Source organism: Polypterus senegalus, chromosome 18 (genome assembly GCF_016835505.1).
Source record: "Polypterus senegalus isolate Bchr_013 chromosome 18, ASM1683550v1, whole genome shotgun sequence".
NCBI lineage: Eukaryota > Metazoa > Chordata > Cladistia > Polypteriformes > Polypteridae > Polypterus > Polypterus senegalus.
The window spans coordinates 44666131-44684754 of NC_053171.1; the positions used below are offsets into that span (position 1 = coordinate 44666131).

The 18624-nt window shown below is 44.2% G+C and overlaps 1 protein-coding gene across 12 annotated transcripts in view; it reads right to left on the reverse strand.

Annotated features, from left to right (window-relative positions):
• Window positions 1–18624, reverse strand: part of syne2b (spectrin repeat containing, nuclear envelope 2b) — a 437867-nt gene that overhangs the window by 189953 nt on the left and 229290 nt on the right. For all 12 annotated transcript variants that reach the window (XM_039741095.1, XM_039741096.1, XM_039741103.1 and 9 more), the window contains 7 exons: window positions 17500–17640; window positions 6455–6637; window positions 4488–4625; window positions 4198–4383; window positions 2592–2714; window positions 1061–1243; window positions 419–511 (listed from right to left, as the gene is read on the reverse strand). In XM_039741095.1, coding sequence (XP_039597029.1) covers window positions 419–511; window positions 1061–1243; window positions 2592–2714; window positions 4198–4383; window positions 4488–4625; window positions 6455–6637; window positions 17500–17640 — 1047 coding nt within the window. The remainder of the gene's footprint in view (window positions 1–418; window positions 512–1060; window positions 1244–2591; window positions 2715–4197; window positions 4384–4487; window positions 4626–6454; window positions 6638–17499; window positions 17641–18624) is intronic.

Here is an 18624-nt window from a genome sequence, read left to right on the forward strand (position 1 = left end):
CAATATTACCAATTAGTTATGATGAGAAACAAAGAGATATGATATTTGCGAAATACTGCACAACTGGAAGTGGTTCTGATGACCTTTTCCTCTGTCTCAGGTATACGAGAAAGTTGAGGGGAGCGAATTCACGATTTTTTGCTTATATCTTCTACTGTGCAGTCCTGGTACAAATGTCCATTGCAGGACATCCAGTGAGTATGGGGGGCTTGACTTAAGTAGACAGTAGGCATTTTTAGTAATAATCTGAACTGAACTGAACTGAACTCTAATAAGATGACACCAATCAAGGCGGGGAAACCAACAAGAAAAAGGCCCAAGGAAGCCAACAAAAGTGAACACTGACTACAACTACAGGTGGCAGTAGTGAGCTGATCTGTGCTTCACCCTACAGTACAGCTCTTTCATGGATGCCCACCTCTTGGGTGTGAAGTCCATCACTGGAGTCTTCCGACATGTGTTGGCCTGTCCCATCCTTCTGCTGTTTCTGCTGTAATGCCTGTAACGCAGTCTGAAATAAATAAATCATTAATTAAGATTTCATTCATGACACATTGAAGAAGTGTGCTGTTGCTCAACTGGAATAACGGATCTGGTGAAACTGCTTCCATTCAAATTTTCCTCTTTCCTCTCCACCCCAAGTCCCTTTTCCCAGACCTCTTGTTAGCCCACTACATGTCTGTAGATAGTCCTTCTCTGGAAGTTCCACTTCTACCTCTTCCTGCCTGTGAAGGTCACCATCCTATATGTCCCTGCTGTGCTGTTTCACCCATGGTGTCCCACCATTTGTTTCTTCTGATAAACCCCACTTAAATAACCCCATTTTATCTGTTTTTTCTTTAGCACAGGCAACTTGCATTTATTTATTTATTTCTAAGACTACTTTAGGAATTTCTGATGAGGATGCATGACATTTCTTGGTCCTAAAATGCTAACATGCAAATATGATGACAACATTTCTTTGGCAGTGCAATTTCCTCTTTCTCAGACAGGATGTAGGGACAAAATATTAAAATGACACCACTTGCATGCATGACGGTCAAGGACAGTGATCACAAACCTCAAGCAGTGCATTCTGCTGAAAAGTGACCTGCTCCAGGTCCTCCAAGGGCTGCAGGAGCTGCTCAGCCTTCTCAACAAGGTGCAGGGAAGAGACCATGTCTTCAAGCAAAGGCAAACTGGGCTGGAAGCTCTGAATGGCCGCTATGGTTCCCCTCATAGACTGGATATTCTCTAGAATGACCTGAAAGCACATTTCACATAAAACAAGGGGTATGTTATCCATATTTTAATTGGATCATTGAAAGCAGAAGAGATCCCATCTAACTTCTCAATCTATCTCATGAATTCATTCGTCTAATGCCTCGTCCATAACACTCACAAATCATTTCTACATCCCCCTAAATCTTTGAGGCCCATTCCCCTGCACCATTCCATTACAAAAAAACATCTCAGCCCCCCAGTCCATGCAATTCTGTGCCTTATAAGTGCACCTCACTCCAGATATCAGTTTTCCTCTTCCTCCTGTAATCAGACTCTCTGACAGTCAGTCAGCCTATCCCTACACCTTTAATGCATGGGTACATCTAACTCCACATTCTATCCCTTCAAACTGGTGTGTCCTTCTATCCAATTGCATATTTCTGCAGACACAAAATCAATTTTGTTTTGTATGAAAGCATCCCACTTCTGATCTCTGTTTGCTCTGCTCTCATCTACCAAACTCTATCCTGGGAGGTCAAATTATAACAAGCATCTAATTTCATGATAACTTTGCCATTCTGACTCCATATCCCGCTATCCACACCGTCTACTAAACCTATGACAGCATACTGCTGCATCTCTTCCAGTTCCATATGGATGCATCCCTTGTCTAAGTCCTATTTACTTACCCACTCTATCCCAGGAAATCAGCTCATTCCTGGATCTTAATTGAGCTCCATCTAATTCCATATTTCTCTGTCTTGGCCTGTCCTTGCAGCCAACTCCACACCCATGTAGACTGTTCCAAATCATTGCAGTGAAGCCCAAGACTTTACCAACATCTATCCTGACAAGATCCTATATCCAACTCTACTCTGTCCCAGAATATCATTCCATCTATTTCCATAATCCAGAAGTCAAACCCATTGGTCTGATGCCTTACACTCTTACCCCATTCCTCCTCTGTCTCATTAACAAACTGTCTGAGCATGTCACTCTATTCCACTCTGTAGCCCCACACTCCATACTTCACACTCAGTTCTTGTAGGTCAGTTCTGTATTCTACTTTATGTTTACTCCACACCCTGTTTCTCCCTCACCTTTTGAAGACCAGCAGCTCATTGTTTGTGGATTATCTGACTTGATGCAGTAACACCAGTTTCCACACACTGCTGGCAGGGTGTTACTTTTTTCTTTCTTTTGCTTTGCACTATTTCATTTAATCAACAAATACCAACACCCATGCGATTAATATCTACTACATATAAATAATTGTAAGAGTTGTTTAGAATTAGACATCTAGTGCCCTAAATTCAACCACGATGATGGCCAAGAAGAAAGATGAAGAACTGTTGCACTGCTCCATCAATCTGTGAGACAGATGTTACCTGCCGGTTCCTCAAATGCTCCTCTGGGAAGGTCTCACGCATGTTGCCTGATGATAAGATAATGCGAATCTTTTCAATGTTGATTTCTATCCGACTCAGTTCAGTCTCAACACTTTGCACTTCCTAAACACAATAGAAAGAAAAATATTGTGTATATTATAAGAGGTTACCTGGATAGCAAGGGTTTGCCAGGGGCGAAAGAAACAGGGGCAGGTGATGGCAGCTGCCAGTCCAGAGACTGACAGAACTGCACCATGACTGGGTGTTGCCAGGGTGCCTCAGCTGCTAGAGTGAAGTCAAGTGTTTGGAGGTGCAGCCCGCGTAGCCCATGGTGAACATGGGATTGGTGGGCCCAGCTCTTAGTTTGTGTCAGAGTGGCCAGCCCTAGTACCTCAGATTTTGAGCTCTCTGTGACCTGGCACCTCCAAACACACTCCAGGGAACCCAATATCTACATAAGATATTTGTTTTAAAATTTTTATAATGTTTAAATAAACAACTTTTATTACACGGTTTATTTAAACTTCATAAAGGTTGCTTAGTTGACATTATACATATCTGTTTTTTGATTGGCTGATGTGAAAAAGTAAAAAGTGTGGCAAAAACACTGAAAGGCTCACAAATCGACAAAAAAAGTACTGTTAGGTCAGGAAAGTGGCTCTGGCACAGCCGGGATATCTGCTGACATGGAACTTGAGAAATAAAAGGCAAAAGAGCAAAGCAGTGTGGATGAAGAAGCACGAGACAAGGTTGAGGAGAGTGAAATCTCCAAAAAACACTGTTGACAGCATAACAATTTAAGATTACAAGATATTCAAGTGAAATACTAATTAGGCATGTAAATAAATGAGTAAATAGCACCGATGTCACATATTTAGTTAGCAGATGATGCAATTGCTTTAACAGGGCTGTGCTCCAATGCCCAAATTGTTATTGACACCCCTGCATTCTACCCTTGAGCAGTCACCATGAGCTCCAGCACCTCCTCATTTACAAATGAATCACTGTGTAGGCCTCACCATACACACACAATACCACTCTCCCAGCTCTTGCTACCCTACAAGAGAAATTCATAAGAAGATGATGAATGGGTATCAAGTAGAGTCCAGGGACCAAGGTGTTGACCTGGGAGCACAGGGTGAGGGAGCTCTAGTTATTGCATGCCAAGATGAGATGGAGATGGGTGACCTCCACCTCTCATATTAAAGTGGAAAAACTATGCCTGTAATCATTTCTGTCATGCAGCAGCTAAAAACAAGTTTCTCCATATTTTCATCAGTGCTATAATACATTCTGGCGCCCTACCAAAGTTTGGTTTCCACGTTGTGTGGCTGGGAGAGACACTGAACTAGATAAGCTGGATGGGTCAGTGCATGGATGGGTGTAAATACATTTATAGAGAACATGGTAATACAATTCATGTTTTGTGGCCACCATAACTCCACTCTTATAAAAAAAACTGAAGGATTAATCCCACTTCACTCTTGTCAGCTTCAGGTAGTAATAGAACCATAAACCTCCCAACTGGGGTAACTGTCAAAAGAACATCTATTATATATCTGAAGATGCTTAATCCACTTAAGAGTTGACCAACAACACAACTCACTGCGGCCAGTTGCTGTAACTGGTTGAGATTATCCATGAGTGCCTGCTGCTGAGCCGATATGTTCTGTTCAGTTCTCCCCAGCTGCTTCTCAATATCTGTAGTGTCAAAGACCAGTGAGATTTCTCGAAGAAAGGGTGAAAAGCCACGCACTGCCTTCTGTCTCTGAACCGAATCATCCAACTTGACCTGAAGAAGGAAACACAGTACTGAGACACAAGAGCTGGTGGTGGGCTGTGTGGTTAGCATTAGAAACACAGACCAGAATGGCTTTACACATCTGACTCACCCACCTGAAACATATGAAGAACTTTATTCAGGGATTTGACAGAGTCAATTGTGATGGCAGTAGACAGCCAGCCTGACGTTTCCGCAAGCCATGCATTGTTGCTGTTGATCATTTCAGCATAATCTTGGAGCAGGACTGTGATCTGTGAGGGTAAAGAAGTAGGCAGGTTAGGTACCAGTCTAGTCAACTAATGGCTCAAACCTTAAACCCACAAGGTGTTTTCATCAAAGAAGACCAGAATTATAGGTAACCTTAATTCATCCATTAAACCCAGGCAGCTTTTGGGAGTTTACATCCTGAAGGGTGAAGGAATAGGAAGCAGGCCATATGGACAATATGAGGAGCAATCCTCACACTCACACATAGGTCAGGTCAGGTTGGGGAGCATGCACTGGTACTGCGTGTTGCTGCACCCACCAAATGACAATAGAGCTTGGCATCCAGGTTGGCAACCCATCAGGCAGACACGCCATCTAGTGCCACACTCCAGAAATTACCTTCTATCTGCTGCAGCCAGGTGTTACGTGGGCTTTCCCTTGGCTTGTTCCACCTGCTTGGGTCCTCAACAATGAGGATCCTATGAGATGGATCACCTTCAGGGAATTGCGTCACATGGCCGTAGTGCCATAACTGACACTCCGTCACAATGCAGGCAGTGTATCTCATTCGGGACTCCATGAGCAACCGCTCATTCAACACAAAGTCAAACCAGCAGTACCCAAGGGTTCTCCCAAGAGACACAGTACCGAAGGAGTCCAGTCTTCATTTCAAGTCAATGGAGAGCGTCCATGTCTCGCAACCATATAGCAAGACAGGAAGCACCTTCGTCCCTTTTCATAGATATTTGGAACACCACACACCCCTTTCCAGCAACCTTATGACTCCCCATGCTCTCCCAAACTATCTACTGACTTCATAGGAAGAGTCACCAGAGACAGGAATGTCTCTGCAAAGGTAAGTAAACCTCTCAACAAGGTTGACACTCTCTCCTCAGACAGACACACTGCTCATGTTTGTGCCCAAGAGGTCATTACAGGCCAGGATCTTGGTTTTTATGAAGGACACTAACAAGCCCAGACACTTAGACTCCCCACTCAGTCTCTCAAGAGCATCCGTTGACTCAGTGAAGATCACAGCATCATCAGCATAGTCAAGATCAGTTTATCTTTCTTTGCCAACAAATGCCCCACAGCTGATGGACCCCACAACCTTTCCCAACACCCAGTCTATGCAAGCATTGAAAAGAATAGGACCAAGAACACACTCCTGATGAACCCCAGAATCAACTAGGAAAAATGTACAGGTTCTGCCTCCACTCTGCTCAGCACTCACAGTACCAGTGTACAGGCCGGCCATGATATTCAGCAACCACTAGGGGTTCCCGCAAAGTCTCAGGATATCCCACAGGGCAGCTCGATCAACTGAATTGAACGCTTTATTAAAATCAACAAAGGCTACAAAGAAACTCTGCTGATATTGTGCTCCATGAGAACCCTAAGTGCTAGGATGCAGTCGATGGTAGACTTATTAGGTGTAAAACCAGACTGCTTTGGTCACTGGTATGTGAGCAAGTGATCACGGATACTATTGAGGACGACCCTAGCAAGGACCTTACCTGGCACAGAGACCAATGTTATCCTCCTGTAGTTGCTGTAATCCAGGCGATTACCCTTCCCTTTCCAGATAGGGATGACAAGTCCCGCTTTCCACTCAGTTGGGATGATGCCAGTCTCCCACATAGAAGCAAAGATTGCTGGCAAAGCCAGGGGGATAGCCTTACCACCAGCCTGGAGAAGTTCACCCTGAATACCACAGATCCCTGCAGCCTTCCCGACCCTCAGCTGGTTCACCATTTGTGCAATCTCAGTGAGATTTAGTGGTCCACAGCTAATTGGAGGATCAGCCTCAAGAATCTTTGACTTAATACAAGACAACCCTTTAACTACAACATTGAGGCGGCATCCCTCTTACCTTGGTTAAGACAGATGTTTTTTGCTCTGACTGCTTGGCCAACTCCTGATACAGCTTCAATGGCTCCATTAAACTGTCCATTAATGGCTGTGCCTGGTCTGGACTCTCTTCAGCCAAGTCCTGTAGCTCTGCCTCTACAGTAGTCAGCTTGGAGTGCCACATGTCCATGTCGTCCCACAAATACTGGAGGATGAAGGAGATGATCAACACATATAATTAAAAACTGTTTATCTCAATTGCAGCCAGTCATGTCACTCTTAAAACCCTCACTAGGTGGGTAGACAAGAGCTAGATGAGGAAACTTGGGTGAATGTGAAAGCCAGCAGCATCATGACAAACAGGGCTAAGTCAAGCCTAAGAGAATCAGTCTGTATGATTACACCCCACCAGAAGTGAGAAGGCAGCATGGCGCACTTGGGTTAGTGCGGAAGGAGCTTGATTTTGTGTGATGGCTTGCCCCGCTTCAGGCATGAAGTTGGCGCATTGTCTGTATGGCTCCCAGCAACATGTGGATTTGGTAAAATGGCTGCCTAAACTGGCTGGGTGTGGATGTACTGTGTTAGGGACTGAGATGTTGTCCAGGATTTACAGTCTTCATCCTTTTATGATTTTGTAATGAAAATGGATTTAGAAAATAGATGAAAAGGATAATGGGTATATGAATGTTCTAACAAAAGCCGATACTAGATATGTTATTAGAGATCATGGAATGAATATTTAAAATACCTATTCATTGCTTGATGTTACAGGTTAGCAAGCTGAGAGCAGATGTAAAGTACAATCTGCGAATTTGTATCATAACTTTGACAGGGTAACAAAATTAGAAATCAAGTCTGTAGGTATGTATCCAGTGAATGTGACAAGGGATTAAGTCAAGTGCAGTAATTAAACATGTATGTTTGTACCCAAGGCCTAGTTTGATATGATTCTTGTTTGGTTGCTCTGGTTTTGACCCCTGCATTTGTATTAAGGAACTGTCTTTTAAATAAAATTTAATTTTTGCCCCTTTAACTGCTGCCTTGTTTATTTTTTATATTGTTTAAATTAGAAAAAGGTGAAGATAAGAAACGCTTTGGTATATGTTGAATTAGACATTTTACTGTTTCTGTGCTCTATTTTTATGGACATGTTTGAGATTTTTATTATTTTAAAGCCTGAAAACCCCATTTTGGACCTGTGCAGGCAGAAGCCTGCCTTGTGAGTAGGGGTTAGCCTGCCTAAGGTGAGGCCTAATTACTGAGCCCAGACCTGAAAAAAGTGTAGTTTAAATTTACACTTATTCGTTTATCAGTCATTCTTACCATAGGTGACTTAAAAAAGAGGTAAACATAACAGTAAACATCAGTCTAAGGGACTGTTTAGGAGCAAGTGTTACTGGACAAGGTTACAAAATTGATCATCACAAGTGAACAGCTCAGAACAAAACACAAAAAATTACAATTCTTAAATTACAAAACCTAACAGCTAATATTAGATATAAATTCTCCAAACAACAGAGTCTTCAAACACTTCATAAACACATGGAGGGAGTCGACATTTTGAAAGCAAGTGGGTAGCTTGTTCCCCCAGCTTGGAGCTACACATAAAATGAGGCAGGGTCAAGATTTGATACCATGAGAGCTGGTATCACTAGATGTCGCTAACTAGCAGACCTGAGAGGTTGAGAAGGAGAATAGGGCCTTATAAGTAACTCCATGCAGTACATTTAGGTGCTGTCCCATAGAGTATCCTCTGGGCAACCATGAAGGATTTGAACTTAATACATACCACTACAATAAGTGATCCTCAAAAGAAGAGTGACATGTGATCACCTCAGCTGGCTGAACACCAGAAATGCCACTGTTTTTTTAATCATCTGCAGTGGTTTAGTAACACATGCTGGTACTCCTTCCATGGAGATTTGCAGTAGTCCAGATGTGACAAGACTAAAGCATGACCATGAGTTTGTGCTGGTCTGTACGGCAGGCCTGCTCCCCTTTTATGTGCTCCATTGTGGCAGATAGTTATACTCCATGAAGGTAACAGGGCAATGAGTCAAGGAAACATATTTAAGTTTTATAATTACACCAAATGTACCTAACATGACAAGACGGATGGAAGTTTGTTACCTACCATTTGGGACAGGAAAGTGAGCCAAGTTCAAAGAGTCTAGATGTACCTTGCAGAATGAGAGCAGGCAGCAAATGAATTTCAGACCTTTAGGCTTTATGTTTAAGATCAAGTAAATGTGACAGGACCACAACAGCTATGCTTGTTTGATTAAGTGGGGTTGAAAATACATGGAAAGATGGATCTTTCTGCATAGCAACGGTGCTGGGGGTCATGATTTCTACATTCTAAACCCCCAGGAATTTACTTTCACTTGTGATTTTCTTTTATTTAAACTTTCATTTTGATGTTGTGAAAATTATTTTTCATTTTGTGTAGGCTTTTTTAGCTTTTGCTTTAGGTCACACTTGGCATCTTTTTGTATTCTTTTCTACCAGCGATGGTGGATTTTTAAATTTTTTTTTGTGTGAAAAAGACACATCATTACTGTCACATGTTCATGTTAGATTTTGACCATTGCGTTACTGACTGCCTGACTCCATCCTCGGCCTGAACAATAACCGTTCTGTTTGTTTGTGCCCTTTTTGGTTACTCCATTTCCCAGTTCATGATTTTTCATTTGCCTACTCATAACAGCAAAGCATGTCACATTCAGAGAGGACAGATGTATTTTTTAAATTCCATTTAAAGTTAACAGGCAGAGAATAAAGCTCAGGGCTTCAAACAGTATTATTAAATCTAAATAAAGGAAAGAGGATAGCAAGTCAACTTGCAATATTTCGCTTATATATTTTTACTCCACTGACTGTGGTGTTGTTATGTTTCAATAAGGGTTTATTCCCAGGCTTGGGTGTATTTCCTGTTTTATCATTATTTTGGAATTATTTCTCATTTTTATATGTAATTTCTATTACATGATATCACACCCAAAGGACAACTCTTCATCTTTATATTCAGGTGGATGACACAGCTTCCCTCAGGTTGTCACTGAGTGATATTAGGAGTTTTATTGACGTTTTCTTTGATATTCGGTTTTTGTGAATTTTTAAATTCTTCTAGATTGCTTATTGGGACCAGTTAGATCTGTATTACATATTGTACCAATTGTTTCTATTATTGCCTTTTGGCTATTTTATCCTCTTTAATAAAACCCCTGTGTGCGTCCAGGTGTCCGTGTGTGTGAGTCTTCTGCTGAAGTGCACGTGTTCAGTCTCTTCCTGTGCATTCCCTGTGTGTGCAGAGAGAGAGAGCATACACAGGTGCGTGTGCGCGAGAGACAGACAGACACGCAGACCCGCCCGAGAGACAAACAGACAGACAGACAGACAGACACGCACGCACGCACGCACGCAGGCAGGCAGGCCTGCGCGAGAGACAGTCACGCACGCATGCGCACGTGTGCGCGCACACACACAAACGTACGCACGCACGCGCGAGAGAGAGACACACACCCACACACAGACACACACACAGGCAGGCCCGCATTGGGGACAGACACGCACGCACGCACACATGCACTCACGCACACACACACACGCAGGCCCGGGACAGAGTCAGACAAACACACATACACACACACATTGTTGCAATGTTACTTTTCTTGGTTGTTTATTAGATTACGGATTTTTCAAATGTTCATTTTTTTCCCTGTGCTTAAAACTCATTAAAAAAGGTGTTTTTAGCGAGTGGGTCGTAAGGCTATAGCGCAAACTCTTGTTAGTTTTCTCTGTTGTTCAAGGTTTTCTTAGTGTTATTCAATGTTTTTTACATTTAGTTTACTATTACGCTGTGCATTCAATGGTATAATTAACTATATTTGTGCTCAAAATCTTAAAAAAACATATATATTTACATACAGTTCATACGGTCTGGAACGGATTAATTGTATTTACATACAATCCTATGGGGGAAATTACTTCGATTCCACTGAGGTTCCACTGTATTACTGTCCGACAAAATTACAGGCATTTTACGGAAATACAAACCAGTATTACTGAGAGAGAAAATTAAAGGCACACAATACAGTGACGCATATTACAGCCACATACAAGGTCCCTTGCCACTTAATATAGACTGTTCCTATTAATGTTTATACACTACTATTCTAGCGCCCGTTATTGTAACGGGCTTAATGTCTAGTTTGTCAATAAAAAAATAAAAAATAAAAATAAAATCTTAATTCATAAAGATTCTTTATTTAGGTTGTATCAACAAGCCAGAGGTATAAGGTTACCTTCTACCTTGTAAGGCATTTTTGATATATTTTTTGAACATTTAAAGCCTTTTTGAACCTTTCATGAAGCTTCCTATTTTGAGCATGAGCAGGCCAAAGCCTGCATGTATGTAGTAGTTGGGGGCTAGCAGTCTGCTGTGTAATGGAGTGCATACATGGCACAAAGGTGTGCCAGGCCTCCAAAAAACCTGCATGAGTGCAAAAATCTCTACTACCCTGCCCAGAAAAGGCTCACCCAAACACAGACATGACTCAAATGCTACCTGCTGGCTTCAGCAAACATAGGCCCCAGAAAAGGTTTTGAAAGTTCAAAATATAGGGAAGGTTTCCCAATATGAAACACAATAAAGAAAAACTAGGAAACTATGGCTTATATAAAGACAGGTTCCAGATGAATCTTTATAAATAAAGATTTATTAACAAAAAACAGAAGATAAAGCAAAAAATCTCAGCAGCACAAAAAAGGCAAAACTATTTGCTGATAAAAGGCAAACCACAGCGCACAAGCCCCAATGCGTGATCTAGCAACAGTAATCCCAAATCAGAATCAAAAATCCAGAAACCAGAAGAAAAATGACAAGAAATGCAATAATCCCACAAAACTCCAACTGAAATTTAATGTTCCGCTGCTGAGCCTCTCTTTCCTGGCTGAATATAAAACCCAGTAGCAGTGATGTTAGGATGGCCCTGCCTCCTAGACCTTTACACACAAAATACATGGAATAGACATGTATTAATTAAATGACAAACAAATCTAGCCCTGACTGTAAATTAACAATGACCACTTCTGGGGAGGCCTGTGAAGGTCTCTGCCTGCTTTGTGGGTCTTCTTAGAGGCTTCACACCCCTTTTGCTGCGTTTGTGTCTTCAGTTCACAACTGTTGGCCAACGATTGACAATGTAGGGCACTAGATATTTCTTTAAAGTGTGCAGAATGTGACATCACATGAGTTTTTACGTTCATTCACTTCATGTGTCTGTGCTTTATTGAGTGTTAAAAGCTGATTTTAATGTATTTTTTACACATCAGTAAATATGAGGGGGAAGTAAGTCAAGCTCAGAGTTAGATGACTATTACGCCACGGCATTCGAGCAGATGACAAATGAATTTTACAAATTCAGAGAGCGCGACTTTACTCCACTGAATATGAAAGAACAGCGACTCAGCTTTAGAAAATGAGTTTGTGTGTCTGAAGTACTGAATAAAAGGGCTAAAGAGTGGCACATAAAGGAAATTATTATTAGCTTTTGGAGTGATACACAGCATGAAAATGAGAAAAGTACGGAAAAGATCTTAATCTCTTAGTTTGTAGTCGATTAAATGTGTTAATGTGAGTCAAGTTCCAGTTGGAAGAAGCTCTTCAAAGTCTGGCAACCCGGCTGTATGATTTTACCAAATTAAATGTGACAGACTCCTCCTTGAACCGTCACCTTATCGTGGTGGAGGGGTTTGCGTGTCCCAATGATCCTAGGAGCAATGTTGTCCGGGGCTTTATGCCTGGTAGAACCACCAAGGCAAACTGGTCCTAGGTGAGGGATGAGACAAAGAGCGTTCAATAAACCTCAATGAAGAATAAAACTTGGGCGTTTTTCCCTTGCCGGGCGCTGGTCACGGGCCCCTCTGGAGCCAGGCCTGGAGGTGGGGCTCGATGGCGGCGCCTGGTGGCGGGCCTGCACCCATGGGGCTCGGCTGGGCACAGCCCGAAGAGGTAACGTGGGTCCTCCTCCCCATGGGCTCACCACCTATGGGAGGGGCCAAGGAGGTTTGGTGCAGTGTGAGTTGGGTGGTGGCCGAAGGCGGGGACCTTGGCGGTCTGATCCTCGGCTACAGAAACTGGCTCTTGGGGCGTGGAATGTCACCTCTCTGAAGGGAAGGAGCCTGAGCTAGTGCTTGAGGTCGAGAGGTTCGGCTAGATATAGTGGACTCACCTCGACGCACAGCTTGGACTCTGGAACCAATCTCCTTGAGAGGGGCTGGACTCTCTACCACTCTGGAGTTGCCCCCGGTGAGAGGCGCCGAGCAGGTGTGGGCATACTTATTGCCCCGACTGGAGCCTGTGCATTGGGGTTTACCCGGTGGGCAGAGGGTGGCCTCCCTCCGCCGGGTGGGGAAGGGTCCTGACTGTTGTTTGTGCGTATGCAGTTTGGAGTATCCACCCTTTTGGAGTCTCTGGAGGGTTGCTAGAGGGCATACCTTCTGGGGATTCCCTCGTTTTGCTGGGAGACTTCAATGCTCCGTGGGCAATGACAGTGAGACCTGGAAGGCGTGATTGGGAGGAATGGCCCCGATCTGAACCCGGCGGTGTTTTGTTATTGGACTTCTGTGCTCGTCATGGATTGTCCATAACGAACACCATGTTCAAGCATAAGGGTGTTCATATGTGCACTTGGCACCAGGACACCCTAGGCCTCAGGTCGATGATCGACTTTGTGGTGTGTCGCCGGACTTGCGGCCATATGTCTTGGACACTTTCGGGTGAAGAGAGGGGCGAGCTGTCAACTGATCACCACCTGGTGGTGAGTTGGCCGATGGTGGGGAAGATGCGGTCAGACCTGGTAGGCCCAAGCGTGTTGTGAGGGTCTGCTGGGAGCGGCTGGCAGAGTCCCCTGTCAGAAGTAGCTTCAACTCCCACCTCCGGCAGAACTTCAACCCGTCCCGAGGGAGGTGGGGACATTGAGTCGAATGGGCCATGTTCCGTGCCTCTATTGTTGAGGCGGCTGACGGAGCTGTGGCCGCAAGGTGGTGGTGCCTGTCGTGGCGGCAATCCCGAACCCGTTGGTGGACACCGCGTGAGGATGCCGTCAAGCTGAAGAAGGAGTCCTATAGGACTTTTTTGTCCTGTGGGTCTCTGGAGGCAGCTGATAGGTACCGGCAGGCCAAGCGGACAGCGGCTTCGGTTGTTGCTGAGGCAAAACTTCGGGCATGGGAGGAGTTTGGAGAGCCATGGAGAGCGACTTTCGACGGCCGAGGAGATTCTGGTCCACCGTCCGGCGTCTCAGGAGGGAAGCAGTGCAGTGTCAACACCGTATATGGTGGGGATGGTGCGCTGCTGACCTGACTTCGGGCGTTGTGGGTGGTGGGAGGAGTACTTGAAGACCTCCTCAATCCCACTAACATGCCTTCCAATGAGGAAGCAGAGCCTGGGGACTCTGAGGTGGGCTCTCCCATCTCTGGGACTGAAGTCACCGAGGTGGTCAAAAACTCCTTGGTGGCAGGGCCCGGGGTGGATGAGATCGCCGGAGTTCCTTAAGGCTCTGGATGTTGTAGGACTGTCTTGGTTGACCGTCTCTGCAACATCGCATGGACATCGGGACAGTGCCTCTGGATTGGCAGACGGTCCCCTCTTTAAAAGGGGACGGAGGGTGTGTTCCAACTATAGAGGGATCACACTCCTCAGCCTCCCTGGAAAAGTCTATTCGGGGTTCTGGAGAGGAGGGTCCGTGGATAGTGAACCTCGGATTCAGGAGGAACAGTGTGGGTTTTAGTCCTGGTCGCGGAACAGTGGACCAGCTCTTCACCCTTAGCAGAGTCCTGGAGGGTGCATGGGAGTTTGCCCGACCGGTCTACATGTGTTTTGTGGACTTGGAAAGGCATTGACCGTGTCCCTCGGGAATCCTGTGGGGGTGCTCGGGAGTATGGGGTACGGACCCCTGATAAGAGCTGTTGGTCTCTGTACAACGGTGTCAGAGCTTGGTCCGCATTGCGGCAGTAAGTCGAGCCCGTTTCCAGTGAGAGTTGGACTCCGCCAGGGCTGCCCTTTGTCACCGATTCTGTTCATAACTTTTATGGACAGAATTTCTAGGCGCAACCAGGGTGTTGAAGGGGTCGGTTTGGTGGACTCAGGATTGGGTCACTGCTTTTGCAGATGATGTTGTCCTGTTTGCTTCATCAGGCCGTGATCTTCAGCTCTCTCTGGATCGGTTCGCAGCTGAGTGTGAAGCGGCTGGGATGAGAATCAGCACCTCCAAATCCGAGAGCATGGTCCTCAGCGGAAAGGGTGGAGTGCCCTCTCAGGGTTGGGGAGAGATCCTGCCCCAAGTGGAGGAGTTCAAGTATCTCGGGGTCTTGTTCACGAGTGAGGGAAGAATGGAGCGTGAGATCGACAGGCGGATCTGTGCGGCATCCGCAGTGATGCGGGCTCTGCATCGGTCTGTCGTGGTGAAAAAGGAGCTGAGCCGTAAAGCAAAGCTCTCAATTTACCAGTCGATCTACGCTCCTACCCTCACCTATGGTCATGAGCTATGGGTCGTGACGAAAGAGCGAGATCGCGAATACAAGCAGCTGAAATGAGTTTCCTCCGCAGGGTGTCTGGGCTTTCCCTTAAAGATAGGGTGAGAAGCTCAGTCATCCGGGAGGGCTCAAAGTAGAGCCGCTGCTCCTCTGCATCGAGAGGAGTCAGATGAGGTGGCTCGGGCATCTGATCAGGATGCCTCCTGTGCCTGGTTGTTCCGGGCACGTCCAACCGGGAGGAGGCCCCGGGGAAGACCCAGGACAGCTGGAGGGACTATGTCTCCCGGCTGGCCTGGGAGCATGGGATTCTCCGGAAGAGCTGGAAGAAGTGGCGGGGAGAGGGAAGTCTGGGCCTCTCTGCTTAAGCTGCTGCCCCCGCGACCCGACCTCGGATAAGCAGAAGAGGATGGATGGATGGATGGAATAAATGTGACAGAACAGCAAGTCGATTTTAAAGATACTAGTCAAACTAAAAGAAGTGGGAGTTCAGGGTGTTGTGATGTAACATAAGTTTAATATGTTACTGTCCTCTGTACAAGAATATTTTCTAAATCTACTTTTCTTTCCACTCACATGGACAGTGGACACATATTTAGCACACAGTCTCATCATTTAGAACTGCTAGGCAAGCATTAGAAGACAAGACATGGACAACTGCAACATGGGCATTGTATACTGTCAAAGTCAGCATGAAACTGTATCCCCTTTTCCTTGTTTAGAATGGCATGATTCACCAAAGTGGGGGCCTGTACATGAAGAAAGAGTAAAAAGCCTTGGAACATTGCCCGGCACACCTTTACAGCAGACTCTATACATCGGGCCCTCACTCCCGAAGGTCTTGTCATGGCTTCCTTCACCGGTTATATTGCGTAAACCATCATTAAAGAAAGCTAAGTTATTTCTCCTATGTGATTTCTTATCACTGTATCACTAAGGGAGGGGTATCGCCTTATTATATTATATCTATATTGTTTCGGGTTATGTAACATGCCTCAATTACAAAAGAACTTATTCCAACAAGGGAACTAGCGAACCCCTGCTGGATACATGTGAGTAGATGGGTGCAAAATTGATCAGACACAGGAAGCAGAGGTTGATGGTGGGAGAAATCTAATCTGAATTGGCTGATGTTAAGAGTGTTGTTCCACAGGGGTTAGTGCTAGGGCTGCTGCTGTTTTTAATGTATATACAATATATGACTTGGATAGGAATATAAATAACAAGATGGTTACGTTTGCAGATGATACCAAGATAGGTGGATTAGCAGATAATCTGGAATCTGTTAAATCTTTACAGAGGGACTTGGACAGCATACAGGTTTGGGCAGATCTGTGGCAGATGAAGTTTAATGACAGCAAATGTAAAGTATTACACATAGGAACTAAAAATGTTAGGTTGGAATACACAATGGGATGTCTTAAAATTGAAAGTACACCTTATGAGAAGGATTTAGGAGTCATAGTGGACTCTACGCTATCAACTGCCAGACAGTGTACAGAAGCCATTAAGAAGGCTAACAGAATGTCAGGTCATATAGCGCCCTGATGTGTGGAGTACAAGTCCAAGGAAATTATGCTCAACCTTTATTATGCACTGGTGAGGCCTCATCTGGAGTACTGTGTGCAGTTTTGGCCTCCAGGCTCCAAAAGGACATAGCAGCACTACAGAAAGTTCAGAGAAGAGCAACTAGGCTGATTCCAGGGCTACAGGGGATGAATTATGAAGAAAGTTTAAAACAGCTGAGCCTTTTCAGTTGAAGCAAAAGAAGATTAAGAGATTACATGATGGAAGTGTTTAAAATTATGAAGGGAATTATTACGGTGGATTGAGACTGTATTTTAAAATGAGCTCATCAAGAATATGGGGATAAAGCTGGAAACTTGTTTAGGATAAATTTTGCACAAACATTTCAATGATTTTCTTCACACAGAGAACATGAAACACATGGAATAAGTTGACAAACAGTGTGATAGACAGTAGGACTTTAGGAACTTTCAGAACTCAACCTAATGTTATTTTAGAAGAATTAAGTGGATACGACTGGTGAGCTTTGTTGGGCTGAATGACCTGTTCTCATCAAGATTATTCTAATATTCTAACATTTTAAACCATATAGAAAGTGAGCCAGCATCAGATCACTCTAGGATGCTAAGGCGCTATGATTATAGTTAAAACTGATGTGACAAGACAGCACTTCAAGCATCAGTGTTTAGTGTAAATGTTTATGTCCACTTGATCATGGGGGCCAGCAAGCTGGGATCAGACATATTAAACCTCTTGGAGTGAGCTGTCACCAAATCAAACTCAGAGGGCAAAAGGAATACGACAAAATAGCAAATCGATTTGTGATATTCATTTTAGTTGTTTTCTATCTCATTGAACATCCTGGCCAGAGGGTGAGCTCACTGATGCCAGGCATGTTTTTTTATAGCTCACATCTGTTTAATACATTCAGACTTGAACTCAAGATCCATTAAAGGACTACACTTTTGTAATAAATGCTTTTGACTGAGACATCATGGATCAAGATACCTTCTGTGCATCCTTGGCCTCATCGATGGTTTTGCTCTTCTGCCCCAGTACCTCCTGTACTCTCTGAAGGCCGCTTGATATTTCATCAATCTTGCATTGCAGTACATGAGTGGAGCTGCTTTGCTCTGTTGCTCTGTCCACCTTTAAGAGTCAAAAAGAAAAGTGTAGCGAGCTGGCACTGTGAATGTAAACAGCTGGACCTGAAACGGGCATGTTAACACTAAATAAGACAGCAGATAGGGTTGGCATCATGCATTGTATGTAACACATCGGTCTCCTTCTTGTTTATTTTAAGTGGAGATATGATAGCTCTGCTTGGCAAATGGCTTCCTTAATTTCACAATTCGCTGCCTGTTTTGCAATCAATTATGCCAGTCACCTTCAAAAACAATACAGTTCTTTAGAACTGCACAATCAGCTGGATATTATCAAGAGAGTGCCAGCTGCCACTTTCATGTCTTCATCTTTTTATGACTGTTGAGAGGGTGCCAGCTACCAACCATATGCCAATAAAGTGAGTGTTGACATCAAATCATTACATTTGCTCCATTGCAATGCCAGCTGCAATGCTCTATTAAGCATGCTTTTATTTAATGCTGACTGACTTTTGCTGGGCATCAAACCAGTGGGTTCTCCCAGAGCAGGCTTCATGGCCATCTTTTCCTGTTAAAACTGGTTTAGTACACTGGCATCTGGTATTCACAAGTAGGAATGGATCTGTATGGTGCCAGCTGAGATTTATTTAACATTAGATCACTCTGCATTCAATTTGGTACAAGTTAGTACAGACTGGCACAGCTTTGTACCCAAATTATTTGGATCGATTTAGTGTTCTTCAAGTTATAATTCACATTAAGAAACTATGAGTATAGTGCCAGCTAGGATTTACCAGATATCATGCCATTAAGCAGGCATTCTTAAACAAAACCACTAGATTTAGACTTGTTATGGCTTTGCCAGCTGGTGTTCCCAATGTATTAAGCATCTAAAAAGTTCTTTATCAGTGCCAGTGTACTGTCCAAATGAGCAGTACCAACTGTCAATTTCCTGCCATTGAGCTTGTTGAAATCCATTACCAGTCTGAAGGTATCCAACTTTCAGGTTTGCCCCAATTTAATGCTAGCT